Consider the following 20136-nt stretch of genomic DNA (forward strand, 5'->3'; position numbering starts at 1 on the left):
GGCACAATGAGTCAGTTAGAAGTCACTGTAGTTATTCCTTTTGGGTAATGTTACTTGCCTGTAACTAACGAATAGCTGTTAGTAAGTCAGTGTTGTTAGTGAGACAGTGATTTACTTCTTTATTTTTCATTCTATATATTGGATTCTTTGAACAAAACAACCCACCCTCCTGACAGTGTGACTGTTTTGGTTTTTTTCAGTGCCACATATTTAGACAGGCAAGAAGCAGGATTTCAAAGCTCTGTGGCAATACTTGTGGTTATTCAGAAAGGTGACACTTTGTGAATGAGAGCAGGGGCAGATAGATACAAGTTAGTGTGTAACAGCCACAGAAACAGAACATTCGTAGTGACTTGTACACCATTTCTAAATGGTCACCCACAATGTCTCTGACCTTTCATAGTTCAGTTGTGTGTGTATCTAGAAGGAAAAAAGTTGGGAGTTGGAGTCAGAGCTGTTGTCATAAGACTGTTGGTAAAAGAAAGGACTTGTGGAATCACAGTATCACAGTGTCACCAAGGTTGGAAGAGACCTCAAAGATCATCAAGTCCAACCTGTCACCACAGACCTCATGGCTAGACCATGGCACCAAGTGCCACGTCCAATCTCCCCTTGAACACCTCCAGGGACGGTGACTCCACCACCTCCCTGGGCAGCACATCCCAATGACGAATGACTCGCTCAGTGAAGAACTTTCTCCTCACCTCGAGTCTAAACCTCCCCTGGCGCAGCTTGAGACTGTGTCCCCTTGTTCTGGTGCTGGTTGCTAGAGAGAAGAGACCAACCCCCTCCTGTCTACAACCACCCTTCAGGTAGTTGTAGAGGGCAATGAGGTCACCCCTGATCCTTCTCTTCTCTAGGCTAAACAACCCCAGCTCCCTCAGCCTCTCCTCACAGGGCTGTGCTCAAGGCCTCTCCCCAGCCTTGTTGCCCTTCTCTGGACACGTTCAAGTGTCTCGATGTCCTTCTTAAACTGAGGGGCCCAGAACTGGACACAGTACTCAAGGTGTGGCCTAACCAGTGCTGAGTACAGGGGCACAATGACCTCCCTGCTCCTGCTGGCCACACTATTCCTAATACAGGCCAGGATGCCATTGGCCTTCTTGGCCACCTGGGCGCACTGCTGGCTCATGTTTAGGTGGGTGTCAATCATCACCCCCAGGTCCCTCTCTGTTTGGCAGCTCTCCAGCCACTCTGACCCCAGCCTGTAGCTCTGCATGGAGATGCCGTGGCCAAAGTGCAGCCCCTGGCACTTGGACTTGTTGAATGCCATCCTGTTGGCCTCTGCCCATCTGTCCAGTCAGTTGAGGTCCCTCTGCAGAGCCCTTCTGCCCTCTAACTGACCAACATCTGCTCCCAACTTGGTGTCATCTGCAAACTTGCTGATGACTGACTCAACCCCCTCATCCAGATCATCAATGAAGATGTTAAAGAGCATGGGGCCCAGCACTGATCCCTGGGGCACGCCACTAGTGACTGGCTGCCAGCTGGATGTGGCACCATTCACCACCACTCTCTGGGCTCGGCCCTCCAGCCAGTTCCTAACCCAGCACAGAGTGCTGCTGTCCAAGGCACAAGCTGACAGCTTGGCCAGGAGTTTGCTGCAGGGGACAGTGTCAAAGGCCTTGCTGAAGTCCAGGTAGACCAAATCCACTAGATCTCCCCACATCCACCAGGCAGTCACCTGATCATAGAAGGAGATCAGGAGGCCAGGAATCCCTAACATCTGTTACCACAATCACACATGTTTCAATTCATCGTGTTCTAATTGAATGCTGAGTGAGGGCAACAAACAAGAGAATCCATGAGGGTATTTTTTAATTGAAAATTTAGAATGACAAAAAATGCTCTTGGTCTACTTACAGGACAGGTTTTTTTGCTTGTATGCATAATCTAAACTTTATGTTTTTTAAAAGGATGTGCCCCCCTGAGTTTGTTATTTAATAACATTTGGATATAGGGTAAGCTTTGTTTATTAAATTGGAACATTTTTCTGTGATGTTTTTATTTCTTTCAGATTAACTTAAGATGTCACAGTGGCACTGCATCTTTTCAAGTGGGAGATTTGGTGTAAATGTTTTGCCAAAAAAGGTATCTGCTGTAATTTTTCAGCAGATACTGTCAAAGGAACGACTAGTGTCAAGTTACAGGTTTTGAAAGACACAGCAGTTGAAATTCTTAACCCATAATGCACTTTGCTAGTGCTCAAACCACTTGGCCATTATTCTTTTTTCCCTGTTTTAACATATTCACAAAGGGCAATGAATTCACCCTGAAAAATGCTTTATTCTTCTAAGCAAAAGCTACTCGAATGCTTTCAATTCTATACAAAGAGCATTTTAATCTCTTTTATAATCATAGGGATATATGCACACACACACAATTATTTGTAATTATGTAATTATAATTTGAGGGATTTATATGCATTCATAACTCCCTCCACCTTTTCTGTCACAGAACTTCTTCACCGAGGAGTGACCTCAATAACAAATCTTGAAGGTTGGGTGGGACATCCCTTGGACCCCATTGGCACTCTCTTCAGTAGCCTGATGGAAGCCTGCAGGGTGGATGATGAGAGCTTCCATGGATTCTCAGACTTCATGGGTAAGGCCAAGCAAAGAAAGCATTCTATACACCTTGATTTACTAGAGGAATTTTTCTGTCTTGCCTTTCTGAATCAGATTTTAAAGCTATTGTTTTTATAGTGGAAGAACTCACATTTAGATTCCCTAGGAAAACACAAGGGAAATAAAATACTTAAAGTAAAATATGAAAGCACTTAAATTACCAGTTTCTCATTCTTGAACACAATTCCATGTTTCACACCAGAAATAAAACCAAGTAAGACGTTGTAGTAGCAGTCCTTTCCACGTGGATTGCTCTCTCATGGTTCTGAGAAGGTTTGCAGGATCACAGACGTACTGAGGTTGGACAACACATCTGGAGATTAGTCCACCTGCTCTGCTCAGAGCAGCATCACCGAGATCAGGTTGCCCAGGACTGTGTTCAGCTGAGTTTTTAATAATTCCAAGAACGTACACAGTGCTGCCTTTCTTGGCAACCTCTTGCAGTATTCAGAAGTGTTTTCTTATGCTCAGATGGAATATCCCATATTTCAGTTTGTGCCCATAGTCTCTTGTTCTGTCGCTGGAAACCACTGAGAGGAGACTGTCATGGTGTTCTTTACATTTTCCTTTCAAATAGTTATGTATTTCTGCAAGATCCTCCTGAGCCTTCTCTTTTGGAGGCTAAGAAGTCCCACCTTTCTCACTCTGATTATATGAGAGATACTGCAGTCCTTTAATCATCTTTGTTCCAGTGTGTCCTTGTACTGGGGAGCACACAACTGGGCACAGAGCTCAACATGTGGACTCATCAGTGCTGAACAGAGGGAAAGGATAGCCTTCTTTGACCTGCTGACAACACTCCTCCTAATGCAGCCCAGAATGTTAGAGGAGTTATTAGCTGCAATTTACACAATAATACAAATGGATGACCACTTAAAATTGATCACATTCATTGTCTATAAATGGTATGAATTGGAAAGTATTGTTACAGTATCAATACATCAGTTAGGATAGAATACATGTGCAGATGTTCATATCAGTACTTCATTCACAGGAGCATAACTGATTCATTCCTCGGTCTCAGTCTCTTCCCACCTCTGTAGTTGCTTCTTCTCACCACTCCTGTGGACAGAAACTGAATTCATGCCACTTCCTGAAGCTCTTTCATATGCACATCTGTAGTCTTCTTGGGGCTGTGCCACTGAACTCCTTCAGTTAGATTTTCTTCAACACATTTCTTACATCCACCAATCATGGAAGAACTTCTAATTGAAAGACATTTTAAAAACTTTTACTTGAAAGGAATTTATTTTTAATTGAAAGAAATTGTAAATCAGGTCCTTTGCACTTACTAAACAAACAAAAAAACCCAAAACAAACCCCATGAAATGGAACCATTATATGTTGGAAGGTAATTTCCATATAGACATGTATATGGCTTGGTTTCTTTGGAATTTCACAGTATCACAGTCTCACAGTATCACTAAGGTTGGAAGAGACCCCAAGGATCATCAAGTCCAACCTGTCCCAACAGACCTCACAACTAGACCATGGCACCAAGTACCACGTCCAATCTCCCCTTGAACACCTCCAGGGACGGTGACTCCACCACCTCCCTGGGCAGCACATTCCAATGACGAACGACTCGCTCAGTGAAGAACTTTCTCCTCACCTTGAGTCTAAACCTCCCCTGGCGCAGCTTGAGACTGTGTCCCCTTGTTCTGGTGCTGGTTGCCTGGGAGAAGAGACCAACCCCTTGCTGTCTACAACCACCTTTCAGGTAGCTGTAGAGGGCAATGAGGTCACCCCTGAGCCTTCTCTTCTCCAGGCTAAACAATCCCAGCTCCCTCAGCCTCTCCTCACAGGGCTGTGCTCAAGGCCTCTCCCCAGCCTTGTTGCCCTTCTCTGGACACATTCAAGTGTCTCAATGTCCTTCTTAAACTGAGGGGATTTGCTTGTAATCTTTCCTAAAAGAAGAATTTCTGCTATTAGTAGTGTACACTTATCAGAAATCCAACTGTAACAAGTAACAAACCTGAAAAGATCACTGACAAACAGAAGATGCTTTAAAGTTGTGGAGTTCCCAGGCTTACTGTGTGTGCAAATTCCTAATGGCTTCAAGCAAATCTATGCAGGTGATAAGCACCTTTCCCTACCTCTTATACAACAAGCCGTCAAGAAGATCCAGAAATGAGTGGGGGGAAAAAATTGAATTCAGTCTTCCAATTTTGATCTCATTAACATAAAACTGGAGAAACTGTCTTCCTCTAAATTGTGTCATTTAAAAACGAAAACTTTTATTTTTACTTGATTGAGTTATTTAAAACCTAATTTTTGCGTTTGTTTCTGCCATGTGGAATTGGATGGGATATTTTAGATTGGATCACGGGATTGTAGGCTTGTGCTGCTAATTCAAATAATCTGAAAAACACAGGGGAAGCATTTGTATGTGTGGCATTGTGGGCAGATTATGTGTTAAAGTGATTTGCTGACGTGTTTTGCTTGCTTTCTCACCTCACAGAAAACATGGGGCAATGCAAATCTCTGGAGTACCAGCACCTGCCTGCGTACAAGCTTTTAGAAGAAGGGGAATCTTATTTAACACTGGCTGTGGAAGTAGCATTGATAGGGCTGGGACAGCAACGAATAATGCCAGATGGTTTATATGCACAAGAGAAGGTTTGTCGAAATGAAGAGCAGCTCATTTCCAAGCTGCAGGAAATTGAATTGGATGATACTCTGGTGAAGATTTTTCGAAAACAAGCAGTCTTCCTATTAGAAGGTAGCTTAATATAGATGCTATCTGCTCTTTAAACTGTCTTCACTTACACAAGCACACAGAACTGGTGTTCCTGTGGAAACTGCCTTTCAAACTCCAGATTTTTTCGAGGTAGAACCCAAATGAAGTTTTGTTTCCAATCTTTCATTACAATCAAACATACTTTAGATATTATAAGACTGTAAAGATAAGGTGTCTATTGAGCTGTAAGATCAATACTTTGATTGCATTTTGTTCTTTAGATTTGTTCCTTGTCATAATCTCAGTATCTTGATTATACAGCCCAAGCTCACAATTAAATAATACAGACATTAGTTATCATCAACATTTTCCAGACAGCAAAGTTTCAGGTGCCTTTGTATCCTGAAAGAGGACCTGGCAGCTTTGTAAATGTATGAAGATTTTTAATCTTGGTCCCCAAGTGAAGAGCTCAGAACATTCACTTGGAATTGCTCAGAAATTGCTGGGATATAAATGTAATTTCATTTGTAGCACTTAGGAAAAAAGACTTGCCTTTGAAGCTTGTATCATACCTGAAAATTGAAATATGTGGTCAAATACTGAGGTTTAATGCCTAGTCTTGTTACTGAATTTTGACCAATACAAAAAATCTGTGTTTAGGAATTAGCTGGTGTGTTGCAATAAAAGTCTACACCAAAAAGTAAATCTTCTGCCTTGGCTTTTAGAAAGACACAACATATATAACACTTCAGCCTCCTTTTCAGAGAGCAGTCTCATGTGTTCTGAGCTCACATTTCTATTTCTTCAAATGGAAGAAAAAAACTTTACAGAGGAACTAAGTAGCCAAGGGCATGGTCGAAGTTCTGAGTGTTTGTTCAGGGAATGGTGGGAGAGTATATTATTGCTCTGGGTAAGCTGTGAAGGCTGCTACACAGCAGTGAGGTTTTGCTTTCTTTCCAAAATACATTTTTCTTTTAAAACTTTCTCCTCAATGGAAGAGGTGCAGTATATTGTTTAGAGTTCTCAGCTTGGACTCACTATTTTTGCTCTTAAATACTTTGTCACCTACTGGTGGTGCCATCTGAAACTGCAGAGAAGCCACACCATACGGAGAGTTCCCGTTATGGTGTTGCTGTACTGATGCTTTGAACAAGAGCAGCTACTCACTGGATCCAGCTGTTACCCACTATAAAGGGATCCCGTGGATTACAAAATCATGAGGAAAAGGCAGGATTTCTCTAAAGCATTACAATATAATATAATTTTAGTTTACTAGATCACTACATTTTAAAAAATGTTTTCTTAGAGTAGGAAATCTAATCTGATTACCCACAGCATTGCTGTGATGAGCAGCACGCAGCAATGCATTTCTGTGTACTGAGACACCTGGCTTTCCTGCATAGCTCCGTTTCATTCCAGGTTTGGCCAAACTATCAGCTCACATGAAGGAAAAACTGCAGTGATTTAAGACGCTAATCATATCAATTGTATTTGTATAGTTAAAGTCTTATAGATGTAATAAAGAAAGCTTAATCCAATATTAAGCTGATTTCTATGCTGTTAATGCAGATTAATGCATGTTGTATGTAGCTACCATTTGAGTGCGTGGGAAAGAGGAATGTAAGACTGGTTCACAAAAGCTATTCTAATTTTTTGCTTGACTGCTAAGTTAATGGCAGAATATATTTTCATATAAATGTGTTGTCATGTATTCTTCGTGTCCCAGCTGAGTTTCTGACTGGACCACCAAGTGGCAACACAGATGAAATGGCTTCTTTCATTGAAGCAATGCCAGTTAGTTTTGAATGGCTTTCAACTTCATTTTAAATAATTATGAGACACACTGTCACCTACTAAATCTTCCCTGACATTTCCATTGTAATCAGCCCCAGCCTTCAGAAATGCCCACCTATGGAGCTCAAATTTTTTCGTGCCTAGTGATTTTTATCTTTCCGTGTTGTGCTAAGGCATCAATCAGAAAAACATTGCTGAAACAGCTTGGCTGTTTCTCTTCATCTGCTCACTTTGTGTGCTTCAGTGTAGAGTCAGCCATGTTAGTTTTAAACGGCACTGGCTGCAATGTAATTGACACATCTGCGGTGAGGGAATGTGTTTGTGTGGTCGTTCCTCTGCCCATCCAAGTGTGGGTTGGAGCCTTTGGTAGAAGTAGTAGTAGTTTCTAGGTCTGCTGACTGCTTGTCTACGTAATAACAATCCAATAATACTTAACATGAGATTCATACTCTGTATCTAGCAGCATTTAATGCTTGAACCTCTCGTCACTTGTGAAAAATGGTTTGAAATACTTTGCCTGTTAACAGTCTTTAAGTTGCAGGGAAAATGTAAAAATGGGATTCACATGCACTACAAACATTCAGAACTCAGCAGGGCAACAGTGGCACTTGACATTCTTGTTCTTGCCATCCTGACACTGCTGTTAAGAAGTTGAGATATTAATGCTGGCTGCACTGACTGTGAGCAAAATCTATTGCTGAAACAATGTGGATAGCTTTCCCAGGACAAACAGGGTTTTTTTGTTTGGCTGGGTTTTCTTGGCTATAATGGACTAACAAAACAGCTTTGGTGCAAGATCTGACCTAGTCTTCTCTGGAGATCAGGTCTGGACCAAAGGGTTATTTAAATGCCTGATATCAGGTGAGGCATTAGCAGGGATCAGGTGCTGCTGTGGTGGTTGGTCATGTAACTTTAATTGAAGATACACATTTTTCCACTGCAGCCATTCCTTTTTTTGGTTTCCTGGTGGATTTGTGATAAAGCAGTTGTGCACCTACAGGGCTTGAAGGGATTCACATGCACAATGTAGCTGCATGGAGGCAGAGCTAGGATTATCACTTTGTCCTTTCTGTGTACCATAGGCTTTGCAGAATGAGCCCTATGGAGTGCCAGAACCATTCTGTCATCTGTATGTGCACTGGTAGCGTGCTCAGCCCTGTGCAATTTGCAGTCTTTTCTTGTGCTCTCAAGGAATATATGGTATTTACTATACTTGTAACACATGGTATATGTGTGATACGCATCACACGTTTCACTTTACCTTTTGTACAGCAAATTGTGTCTGAGTAGTAATTCTAAGTGAAGGTACAGCCAATGCTTTGAAAGGCCTAGAAAGTGAGTTTTAACAGTATGCAAATCACGATGTTCCCTTTCTGTTCCCCGCAGCTGGACCATATAGTGGTTTAGGCGAAGTCATCCATCGAGAGAGCGTTCCAATGCACACGTTTGCCAAGTATCTCTTCACCTCTCTCCTACCTCATGATGCTGAATTAGCATACAAAACTGCACTGAGGGCCATGCGGTACGTACTCACCAGTTGTCATGAAAGAGCTGGGAAAAGAGGAGAAAACTTGATCATCAAGGCCTAATCTTTTTTTCTAAGAGAAACATTCTTCCCTTTAAGAAGACATTGTTATGGTTCTGTCATCTGTAAAAGTAATTCATGTCTTTAGCAACTACTGTGTAATCATTTATAAAATACACACTCAGTGTTTATCTGCAACTGTAAAAGAGCATTCTCCGTTACAAACCCTTCTAGAGCCCCGCCCTTGGAGCACATGATTTCATGTCAACGAAATGACAGCTTTAGCAGGTTGTATCACAACCTGGCTTCCAAAGCCAACCCTGGGCAGCAGGTGTGGGGTGGCATGCTAAGATTCAGAATTTCACTTGGAGTAAGTTAAGGTGAACTGACACCAAACTGCTGATGAATTAGGTTTATTTGCTCCAGTGAAAAACTCCCAGTAACTTGCACCTTAAGGACAAGAGAAAAAGAGTGAGTTAAAAAGTAAGAGAAAAAGAAAGATAACACCACCCCTTGGATCCAGTGAAATTTTTGGAGGATTAGTCCCAACTTCCTGGTGGTGGGTGTACATCCCAGCAGGGTCTTCTGTGGTAAGTGCAACACATGAACACCACAACATACAGTCATTTTATCCCCTTTTGGCAGGAAGCAGTGGGGAGGAGGGTGGTCTCTCCAAATCACAAAGGGCTATCACACACATGTGCTTTCTCACCCATGTGGTAGTGTGGGTGTGTATGCAATGGTATTGGTGAGGAAATGAGGACACAGGCATCTGACCAATAGCCGTGCTACTTAGCCTGTTTGTAGGACTATTTGTTCCTCAGGCTTTCCTTGTAAATTAACTCTCAATGATATTTAAACTGTATGGTGTAGTCTGAACCAGTACTTTTTTCCTTGTGCTTTGTAATGAAGCAGTCCTATGGACTTCTGGGTGAATGTTAGGCTTTAAGTGGAGTATGTCATATGACAACAAAGTGTCTGACTTGCGTCACATTTTTCTTCAGTAATCAGGGAAAAGATGTTTCTTAAAGGATGCTCAGTGTCTGCATAGGTCAATGGCCCATGATGGCAGTTCTAGAGTATTTTATCTCTTTCTATTCCAAACCACAGAATGGCAGGGGTCAGGAGTGATCTCTGGATATCATCTAGTCCACCCTTGTGCTGAAGCAGTCAGCTACATCAGATTGTACAGGCATGTGTCCAGGTGGATTTTGAAGGACTCCAGAGCAGGAGACTTCACAGACTCTCTGGACAACCTGTTCCAGTGTTCTGTCACCCTGAAATCATCTGTTGCTGTTTTATGTTTTGAATGCTAATTTTAGTGTGTGAAACAGTACAAAAGCAATGGAAGCTGATGCCATAAAGCCTTTCATGCATACACCTGAAGTCTGCAGGGAAAGGATTGTGCTATCCTTGAGGGTCACTTCTATGTATAGCTCTCTGCTTGCAGCTCTGAAGCATATGGAGTGGAGCCTTGGAGAATGTGGATCTGCAGTGACCTAGTTGACTGCTCACTTGGAATCTAAACTTGAATGTTTGGCTTAGTTTGACTGGTCCTTTCTTTGTTAAACCTGAATTTCACCCAGGCTTTGGGAGCTGGACTTTAATGGCAATGTTTAATCGCAAGGTGGCTTTGCTAAAACCTAGCCAAATAACTGATGTTTGAAAGTGGAAAAAAAACCCAAACAAACATGAAGTGTGCTGAATCTGCTTGTATTTGTTCTAATGTTCACTAATCTTGCCAAAACTGCATGAAAGGCCCCAGTTCACAGCAGCATTCCTTTTCACAGCAAAAGACTATAGAACCTGGCAATGAAATTCAAACGTGACAGAAGATTTTGCTAAACAGTCTCTTTCTTTCATGCTCTTTGTCTGTTTACTATTACTCATAACCTCACAATCCCTTTTTGTATTAGGTAGCTGGGATTTTTACTCTTTACTGAAACCATTCATTAATGCATCTTTCACCTTGCCCTCTCTCTGGAAAAAGCAAATAATCTGAAGAGTTTTATTTTTATGAATATAAAGCTATACGAAGAGATACCTGAGATGTGCTAGGGAAGAGATTTGATTCTGGACAGAAATCAAACGAAAATTTTGTTTTGTTGTTTGTTTCTTTCTTTTTTGGTTTTTGATTTTATGTTTTTTTTTAAATATTAGCATGAACATACATGTGTCCAGAAAGTTAATACAGCCTGCTGGTAATTATCTAAATGGTGTGTTCTATTTATGTGTGGCTGCTGAACACCCTCCTATGTATTGAAAACTATCTTTCTCATTGAATAGTTAGACTCTCATATGCTGCAGGAACCCACAGAAAACTGATGGAACTTAGAACTACTGTACTGTCGAGAGCACATGCACTCCAGTTACTTACAGAACTCAGATGTTTATTTAAGTCCAAGTAATTGGTAGCTTTTGTTCAAATGATCTTATTCCATAAGAAATAATCTATCACAAAAAATGACAATGCATTGGATTTTCAATATTCACTAGTTGCAGTTTTATTGACAAAAGGGATCCAATTTCCTTTGTCCTCCCTGATGACTTCCTGCTAGAAAATCAATTGCATATGGAAACTGGGAGAAGCAGAACTCTCATGATAACTCTACCCTGATCAAGAGGCTAAGCACCAGAAAGTCTTTTCCTTTGGTCATTGTCTTACACCTATAATTTGATTTCTCATTAACCACTTAGGTCCTGAAACTGTGAATAATTGTATTGAATTAAAATGCTTATTTTTGTTCACTCCTACTTTTTGCATTGGCATTTAGATAATATCCACTGTACTGCTTATATCTAGTGTATTTTGAGGGACATCAGTTTGCTCTCTGTTGTAGTAATCATTTGTGTGATAGTAGCCAAAAAAACACGTTAATTTGGATTTTCTAAGTATGAACTCTCCTTGATGGGTAAGACTGCTGTAGACTGACATGTGCTCAATTCACTTCAGGATTAAAATACTGATTCTGAAAAGTAATTTTAAAGGGAGCTTCCTCTGTCACTTTTTAATGACAGAGTTTAAGGATTTTAATGTAGTGTAAGTGACTGAGGGAGCTGGGGTTGCTTAGCCTGGAGAAAAGGAGACTCAGGGGTGCCCTTATTGCTGTCTACAACTACCTGAAGGGAGGTTGTAGACAGACGGATGTTGGTCTCTTCTCCCAGGCAACCAGCACCAGAACAAGAGGACACAGTCTCAGGCTGCGCCAGGGGAGGTTTAGACTGGAGGTTAGGAAGAAGTTCTACACAGAGAGAGTGATTGCCCATTGGAATGGGCTGCCTGAGGAGGTGGTGGAGTTGCCATCACTGGAGGTGTTCAGGAGGAGACTTGACAGGGTGCTTGCTTGCATGGTTTAGTTGATTAGGTGGTGTTGGATGATAGGTTGGACATGATGATCTTGAAGGTCTCTTCCAACCTGGTTTGTTCTGTTCTATTCTATTCTATTCTATTCTAAATGTTGCCATAGTTGAACAGTAGAAGGCCTTTTTGGACTTAAATTCATGTCTGAATTTATTGCAAGGTCAAAGTCTGCTGGTTATCCTTCTCCCTTACTTTGAACATTTTTAAGTGAAGAAAGTATGTTCCAAATGTTCTCTAATAGTAATGCAGTACTACTCTACTTTCAAAGACTGAAACAAGTGAGGGTTTCAAGCTTCCGCTGTATGCATGATGCAGAGAGTCTCTGCTACCTTGGCTAACCATATGGAGAACTTTTGCAGATGCCCACTGATGTAGGCAAAATTGGCAAATAAACTTTTATGATTCCCAGGAAAATGTGGGGTTTTCCAATTTTATTTTTTTTGTAACCAAAAAGGGACATTTCATGAACAAAGTGCTGTTGTAGCTTTAATTTTGCTCACAAGTAACCTAATATAATAATGATTTAATGAAAGAGGATTTCATCCTTATTTCAGGTTGCTAGTATTGGAATCTACTCCTCCTTCGGGAGACATGACCCGCCCACACCACATTGCATCAGTTGTTCCAAACCGGTATCCCCGCTGGTTCACCCTAAGTCACATTGAATCCCAGCAGTGCGAGCTGGCATCGACCATGCTAACAGCAGCCAAAGGTACATTGCAGTCAGTATTAAAACAAATGTATGCTTTTTAATATTGGTTGGATTAAACAGACAAAACTGGTGTTTAGGAATCCAAATTACAGTCTCACAGGAGCTTGAAATGGGTACCACAAACTGAACTGGCTTGAACCTGTCACTTAATTTTCTAGCTGAGTAATTAAGTTAGCTAGATGGTAGCCAGATGAGTTTGATTTGAGGCTGGTGAGATAGGTCTTTGTTCTTCTTGCACATTGCATTAGACTGTGAGACCCAGGAGTGGACGAATCACTAGCTAACGTTTACAAATCAGTATGGCTTTTGACCCTGTTATGTACTAACACTGTCAGGCACTAGAGAATTTTGTGCTGCCTTGTATCTTTTATTCACATGATTAAATTGTGGAAGATTTCTGATAACAAAGTGTGTATAACTGAAACATCATTCTACTGCATAGCAATAGCGTGTTCAATTAGGATGCATCTCTGGATGGTTTTGGAGCTGATTCTGTTTTGGTCATTTCTGTTTATATGTTTCAGGTGATGTTCGGAGACTGGAAACAGTGTTAGAATCCATCCAAAAAAATATCCACTCCTCATCACACATCTTCAAACTTGCCCAGGATGCATTTAAAATAGCAACACTCATGGACAACTTGCCAGACATCACCCTTCTGAAAGTTTCACTGGAGTTAGGCCTCCAGGTATTTCCCTCATTCCTTAATTATTACAGCAGAAGAAAGGGAATTTGATCCAGTGTTGGTGGGTAGAGCTTTTAAACACTGAGGACCATACCATCTTTGTGCTTTATTTGGAGTTTTTAGACTCTGTTTTCTGATTGAAAAACCTCAATGAAAATACAGACCCTTAAGGGTCTATGCAGTCCCTTTGTACCGTTTAGGTGGAAGAGAGCTGAGAGTGGCTGGCTGCTGGCACTCCTCTGTTTGGGCATGAGAGAGGAAAAGCGCAGTGGATTCAAGACTGTATGTAGGACTGGCTAGAAAGCAAAGTTATTTTGCTTGCCAGTAACTCACTATATTTTCTGCATGGAATGAGGGGTCTCTTGCTATTCTTTCTCTTTTATTTTGCTAAGTAAGGTGTTCAGAAAGGGATTGGACATGGCACTTGAAGCCATGGTTTAGTAGTCATGAGGTGTTGGGTGACAGATTGGACTTGATGATCTTTGAGGTCTTTTCCAACCTTATTGGTTCTATGATTCTATGACATTTGGTAGGTGCTTGTGGAATTACTAGAGAAAGCAAAAGTCAGCAATACCAACTTCCTTCTAAACTGAACCATGCTAATAGCAGCCCTCTTCTTAACTTCTTTCATCAGAATCCTATACTCTACAAGCTGTGAGACAGTCAGATTCAGCATACTCAGCTCGAAGTGTACAAGAACCTCAGATCAGTATTCAGGCTCTTAGGAGAGACTTTGCAAGCTTAAAGGAGACAGCTAAGTTTCAGGTATCTAGAGTGATGTTGCCTGACACAAGCAATCTTAAGTTTATGCAGTTCCTTTAAAAAAAGTAATTCTTTCTTCATCCCTCTTCAGGGAATTAAAAAGAAACTTGCAAAGATCAAACACTTAGTAATTTGCTTCAAAAAGCACAACTCCAATGAATTCTGGGGAAAGGATGTTATCCCGGTCACTTGTCATGCCAAAGAAGCATGCTAGATGTTTAGAAGCTAAAGTCTTTAATTGGAGAACTGAGGCTCTGTATGCATTGTTAGCCTTTCATATTCCTGAGGTTGCTGTGGAAATCTGCTTCTTTTTTCACATCTTGATATGTTTTTTCCTGAAATGTTTGTTTACATGTGTGGTAGTTTTATTCAACCCACCACACCCTGGGAGAGAGATCCTTATGACTGACCTGTGTATCGCTTCAAGCGTTCATCATTCACTGGCAGCAGCACCCTTTGACTATCACTGTATTTATGGGATACCCCTTTGTGATTGATGGTGTCTTCAGAAAGAAATTACATGAACCCATACTTTGTCCTCAGTTCTAGGGCTTGAAACAGACTGGCTTTTCCTGCAAAAACCTTAGCATCAACACTATCTATAGTGGCCTACAGATGCTTCCCTCTTCCCTAGTGGCAATTAGATTGTCTGTATTCACTACCAGGAATCTGACTACTTATGACATTTATGTTCCAAGAAAACTTTCTCTCCTTGTATAGTAAACTAAAGAGCAGTGTCCTCACAGGTACAGTGTTTTGCCTCAGCTACAGGAACAAGTTGGTATGGTTGAGCTCCAGAGATGATACCAACAATTTCACAATCCTGTCACTTGGATTTCTGTGACAGAAAAGCCTCTTCTATTGTTCTAGATTTGGGAGTAATGTATAGCCTCCTAAGTTCTTTCCTGCTGTTTCCAATGGCAGCAAGTGTTTTGTGACTTAAGGAGGGAAGGTTTTTAAACTGGTTGTGGAAAGAGTTCATCAGCATAGCTAAAGTGGCATGGAATGTTCCAGGTGTATTCTGTCCTTGCAGATATTTGAGGGGCTTGTGTTCCTCTGTTTGCCTGTTGTATACCTCTGTTGCCTGGTGTATACTACACCAGTGCAAGGCAGTATTCCCACACATGTGCTAGTACTGCTAGCAGAACTCCTGAGCCAGTTAGTACAGGTAATCACACAAAGTGTATTTTCCAGTTGGTGTCCTTTCCCCCCAGAACCTATGAAAGAATAAATAAGTAAATAGGCCTCCTTCCAGTGTGCATGACAAAGACTTCACATTGGTGAAGGAGCTGCTTGGAAGAGGGTGGATTTAGACTAGGTATAGGAAGAAAGTCTTTACAGTGAGAGTAGTGAGATATTGGAACAGGTTGCCCAGAGAGCTGTGGATGCTTCCTTCCCAAAAGTGGTAAAGACCAGGCTGGACAGGGCTTTGAGCAGCCTCATCTAGTGGAAAGTGTCCCTGCCGATGGCAGGAGACTTGAAAATAGACGATCTTCAAGGTCCCTTCCAAACCAAGCCATTCTGTGATTCTAATGATTGATTGGCTATTTCTTGTACCTCTTACAAGTGGTCAGATCTTCTGTTCCTCTACAATGAATCCATAAAAAGATCATCAACACAAAGTGAAGGTTATTTTGTAGGGAACAGAGCTTGATTTTCGGATCAGCTATGTAATTCCCAGAGGCCTATCATAATTGTCAGACTTCATGACTTGTTGAGAAGCTGAGAAGCTCTCATCAATTGACAGCATAGATCTTGGAGAGATGTGGAGCTCCCTTTCAAGAAGAGCTAGCTCAGGAATGTATTGAGCAGAAATGAAATAGTCCTTTGGCTAAATGTGCTACAGTATAAATTAACTTCAATTCCTCCTTGGTCAGGACATCGATACATAATTTGAAATCCTTGTGTTTTCTGTCAGTAAAGGACTTCTCTCTTGCTGTTTTCAGCTTGTCAGTTTAATCAAATGAAAGGAAGTTAATTCCAGAATAGCTTGTCAAGAAACTTTTCCATGTCAAGAAACTAGATATGGTATTGATTTTTTGCTTTCATGTCAGGACTGTCTCTGCAGGCACTATTATTACGCCTACTATATATGCTGAAGGCTGTAGTGAAGGCTGGTCCACCACAGACCACTGTAATGATGGAAGGTATCAGAGAAGTCAACTCTCACACCTTTTTTTTTTCCCCTACCTGCTACTAGTAGCAGAATGTAGTCAATAACCCTGTACTTTCTCGTGGATTCATCCTGCCTTGGGGAAGTTTGCACATTCATTGTGGATAGTGGAATAATTTTAGCCTTCAGTTTGTGTATATCAGGACAGCAAGTGCCCTGAACTCCTTCCCTTTGATGGACAGAATAGAACTGATAAATGCACTCCAAAGCATTGTTGCTGCCTATTTTTCTTCCAAAACCACTTAAAGTAAAGGCTGATTCCATGATTTACCTTAGCTGTATTACCTTAGCTGTTGGGTTGCTCCTCAGAGATCACTTCCCTTTCTTCCAGAATGCTGTTCTCCAATCTAGCATTTAGATTACTGTTTAGTTAAAATGATCCTACAGTGTCTGAGGACAGCAAAGCTGGCCTTTTCCTCTGACGTTGGCTGATGTACAACCAGTTACCAGGTCCTCAAGGTGTGAATGTTTGGAGGCTGGCTTGGAGCCACTCATGGTTGCTTATGTATAGACTTGTTAAAGGTCATCTATGCATTTGTGCTCCATGGCAATCTTTTCACTTTAGGATTCAGAGGGGATATAAACTGAGAGCTCTTTTACAAATGCTGCTGACTTCCAAGCTGTGAGTGCTTTTGTTGAGCTTCATATGTGAAAATCATCACTGAGAGCTCCATGTTAGACCTGTTATGTTCTTTATGTAATTGCCACAAATAGCAATGCCATAGTATTGTAAAAGGAAAATTACTTGTGTCCTTCTTTATCTGTAAAGTCCATTTGGGCAGCTGAAGCAAGCTTTACCTGCAATTTCCATGCAGTTTTGTTCTGAGAACCAACATAGACAGCAACTGCAAATGATGGACACTGCAGTCAGAGCTTGAAGTCCTTTTTATGGGATTTTCTTGTGTTTTTGTGATAGAACTTCTTTGTGAGGCTTTCTTGTTCAGAGAGAGAAATCATTGCCATAGACTTCTTAGTAATACCTGGATATATCTGGAATTGTATATACATCTTTACAGAAAAAGCAGTCAGTCACATCCAACCTGGTCTATATTCTATTCTATGCTATGCTATTCTATGCTATTCTATTCTATGCTATGCTATGCTATTCTATTCTATTCTATTCTATTCTATTCTATTCTATTCTAATTCTATTCTATTCTATCACAGTACACTGTCTCCTGTCTGTATTGCTGAAGTCAATGAAAATGAATGCAAACAAGGGAAAAACCAAGTTAAATTGCTTAACAAGAATCATAGAACTGTAGAATGGTAGAGAGTTTGGCAGGGACCTCCAGAGGTCATTGAATCCAAACCCCCTGCCAAAGCAGGATCACCTAGGGCAGGACACATTTCCACTTTGATGACTGCTGTGCATGGACAGAGGAAATATGATACAATATAATTTAATTTTAATAATGGCTAATTGATTGGGCTGTCTTTGTTGTTTGGGGGAACTTTTTTGTGGGCTGTTCTTGTTGCTTCCCCAGGGAAGCCATGAAAGATCTACCGTCGGAATTGGTGTCTGCACGCCGTTTTAACACGTGCGAGCAGTACTTTCTCAAATATTCCGATGTGTCAGTTAAAAAAGAGATAACAGTGGCAGGAGGCTACCATAATGTATCTGAGTTGCTTTAAACTGTTGATATATTGCCTTGGTTTGCAATAAGTTTGATTTGTATTTTGTGTGGTTTAAGGTGATGCGAATGACGCTGTCAACACTGAATTGGCGACGGCGGGAAATGGTGAGGTGGTTGGTAACATGTGCAACAGAAGTAGGTATGTTCACAGGTGCTTGATCCTGCTCGTCAGCATACAAGTTCTGCAAATGTCACCCATTTTCTGTTCATCTACAAAGTTCCTTTGATGAAAAGGCATTCTGGCAATAATGAGTGGGTTTATTAAACACAGACCAAATCAGTAGTTGAGTAATGCAGTGTGACTTGGGTGTATGCATGACCTGTGGAAAATACCCCAGTTTTCCTTTTCATTCCCTACATAATGGGCTTGGGTTTGAGGCTGCAGTGGAGAGCAAGATCATGATTCTGAGCTGTTGAACTGTGCAACAACTTTGCCTTCTCTGAAGGGTAAGGCTCTGAAAAGCAATGAGAGCTATCTACTCAGCTGTGGGAAGAAGAATCAGAAAACAGGTGAAAGAAAAGGATGCCTCCTACTTTGTGGCAGACAGGATCTCATAAAGGGGCTCCCATTGTTAGGGTCTTTTTTAAGCCCCTGTGTAAATTCAAGCATAGCATGCAGTGCATCTTTGTTATGTGGCTACAACACTGGGAAGGCCTCTTGGCTGCGCTGGGGTGCAAAACAAATGTTAGTGCATCCATTATTAACAAAGCAAGGTGAAAATAAGGCGGGAGCAGAACCAGCTTTGTTCTGCTGGGGGCAGAATGAGACAACAATGAGAGGACAATGCACTCAGCAAGATGTTCTGTTAATTTTTGGGCTTTGCTGTAAATTTATTATGTGTCTTGGTGAAGTGTTGTATTCCAGTTTACCATCTGCAAGACGAAGATAGAGAATATGAAAGTGAAGATGAGTGTATTAAAAACTGTAGCTGTAATAAGTAAATAAGCAGCTGTGATAATGGGAAAAATATAAATACTTATGATAAGGGAGCAGTTTTAATAGTGACTCAAGTTATTTCTGGAAGGCATGTTTCCCTGCTGTGTTTATTCCTTTTTTATACATCTGAGTTGGACTGCATCACATAAATGCTTCTTGAGTTTCAGAACTAAAGAGGATTTCTGCTGCTTATTTTCTGGATTAGTTTATTCCTTGCTTTATGCTTAACTGGGAAATTAATGTTGTCAGTAGCTTGGAAAAATGCAGTTTGCCTTTGTATACCCTCAGCTAGGAAGTGGTTTGCATCTGCAATTTTTCATGCAGTGCTCTTGTTTTATTGCTTTTATATCTTTGCAAAGATTATTATTGCAGAGGTTATCTCATGGATATTAGTGCCTCGACATTATTTTGTGAAGTTGCATATTCGTAAATAAAATGCTGGGCTTAATACTGTTTTAGTGTAGTTTCTGTGTTCCTAATAGAAGTACCACATAAAGCACCTGTAGGCATCAGATAAAACAAGGACAGATGGTTATGGTTTAGGTGGGCTCACAGAGCTGTGTGAACTTCTTCTGGCAGTAAGGCACTCTTGCTGGCTGTAGAGTTCATTCTATGGAACTCATTAGTCACTGTTTCTCTGTCCTTCTCCCTGCCAAACACACACAGCAGACATGAAGTGATGCTGTGAAAAATACCTATTTCAGATAGTGTCCTGTAGTTCACATTGCTCAGAGTATTTCCCTAACGAGGATCTTGACGTTCAGGTACATATGGATTTGATACAAGATGTATCTGAAAACCCTGGGAGTAGGTATGAGTTAGGATTTTCTTACTTCTGTTAAGGTGTGCCTATTGTGTTCTGCTAAGGTTTGCACTGGTGCTCGATTAATAAAATGATTTATTGTACTTTCATGTTCTTTTGTGTATGAGCTGTGCCTTGAGAAGTACAGTAAGAAAAGCAGTTAAAATTGCCTTTAACAAGTGTTCAGTATGAGAAATCCTTTTCAGTAATGTGATGAGACTGAGACCAAATGAGCCAGAACTTATTACGGGATCACAGGATGTTAGGGGTTGGAAGGGACCTCCAAAGATCATTGGGTGCAACCCCCTGCCGCAGCAGGACCATAGAATCTAGTATAGGTCACACAGGAGCACATCCAGATGAGTCTTGAAAGTCTCCAGAGAAGGAGACTCTCTGGGCAGCCTGTTCCAATGCTCTGTGACCCTCACAGTGAAGAAGTTC

General features: G+C 41.1%; 1 protein-coding gene across 1 annotated transcript in view; it reads left to right on the plus strand.

Annotated features, from left to right (window-relative positions):
* The window catches only part of ZSWIM6 (zinc finger SWIM-type containing 6), a 140338-nt gene that overhangs the window by 118744 nt on the left and 1458 nt on the right, over window positions 1-20136 (plus strand). Inside the window, exons 8-13 of the mRNA XM_054177932.1 lie at window positions 2458-2604; window positions 5089-5349; window positions 8488-8623; window positions 12542-12699; window positions 13224-13387; window positions 18014-18095. Coding sequence (XP_054033907.1) covers window positions 2458-2604; window positions 5089-5349; window positions 8488-8623; window positions 12542-12699; window positions 13224-13387; window positions 18014-18095 — 948 coding nt within the window. The remainder of the gene's footprint in view (window positions 1-2457; window positions 2605-5088; window positions 5350-8487; window positions 8624-12541; window positions 12700-13223; window positions 13388-18013; window positions 18096-20136) is intronic.

Source organism: Dryobates pubescens, chromosome Z (assembly GCF_014839835.1).
Source record: "Dryobates pubescens isolate bDryPub1 chromosome Z, bDryPub1.pri, whole genome shotgun sequence".
Taxonomy (NCBI): Eukaryota; Metazoa; Chordata; class Aves; order Piciformes; family Picidae; genus Dryobates; species Dryobates pubescens.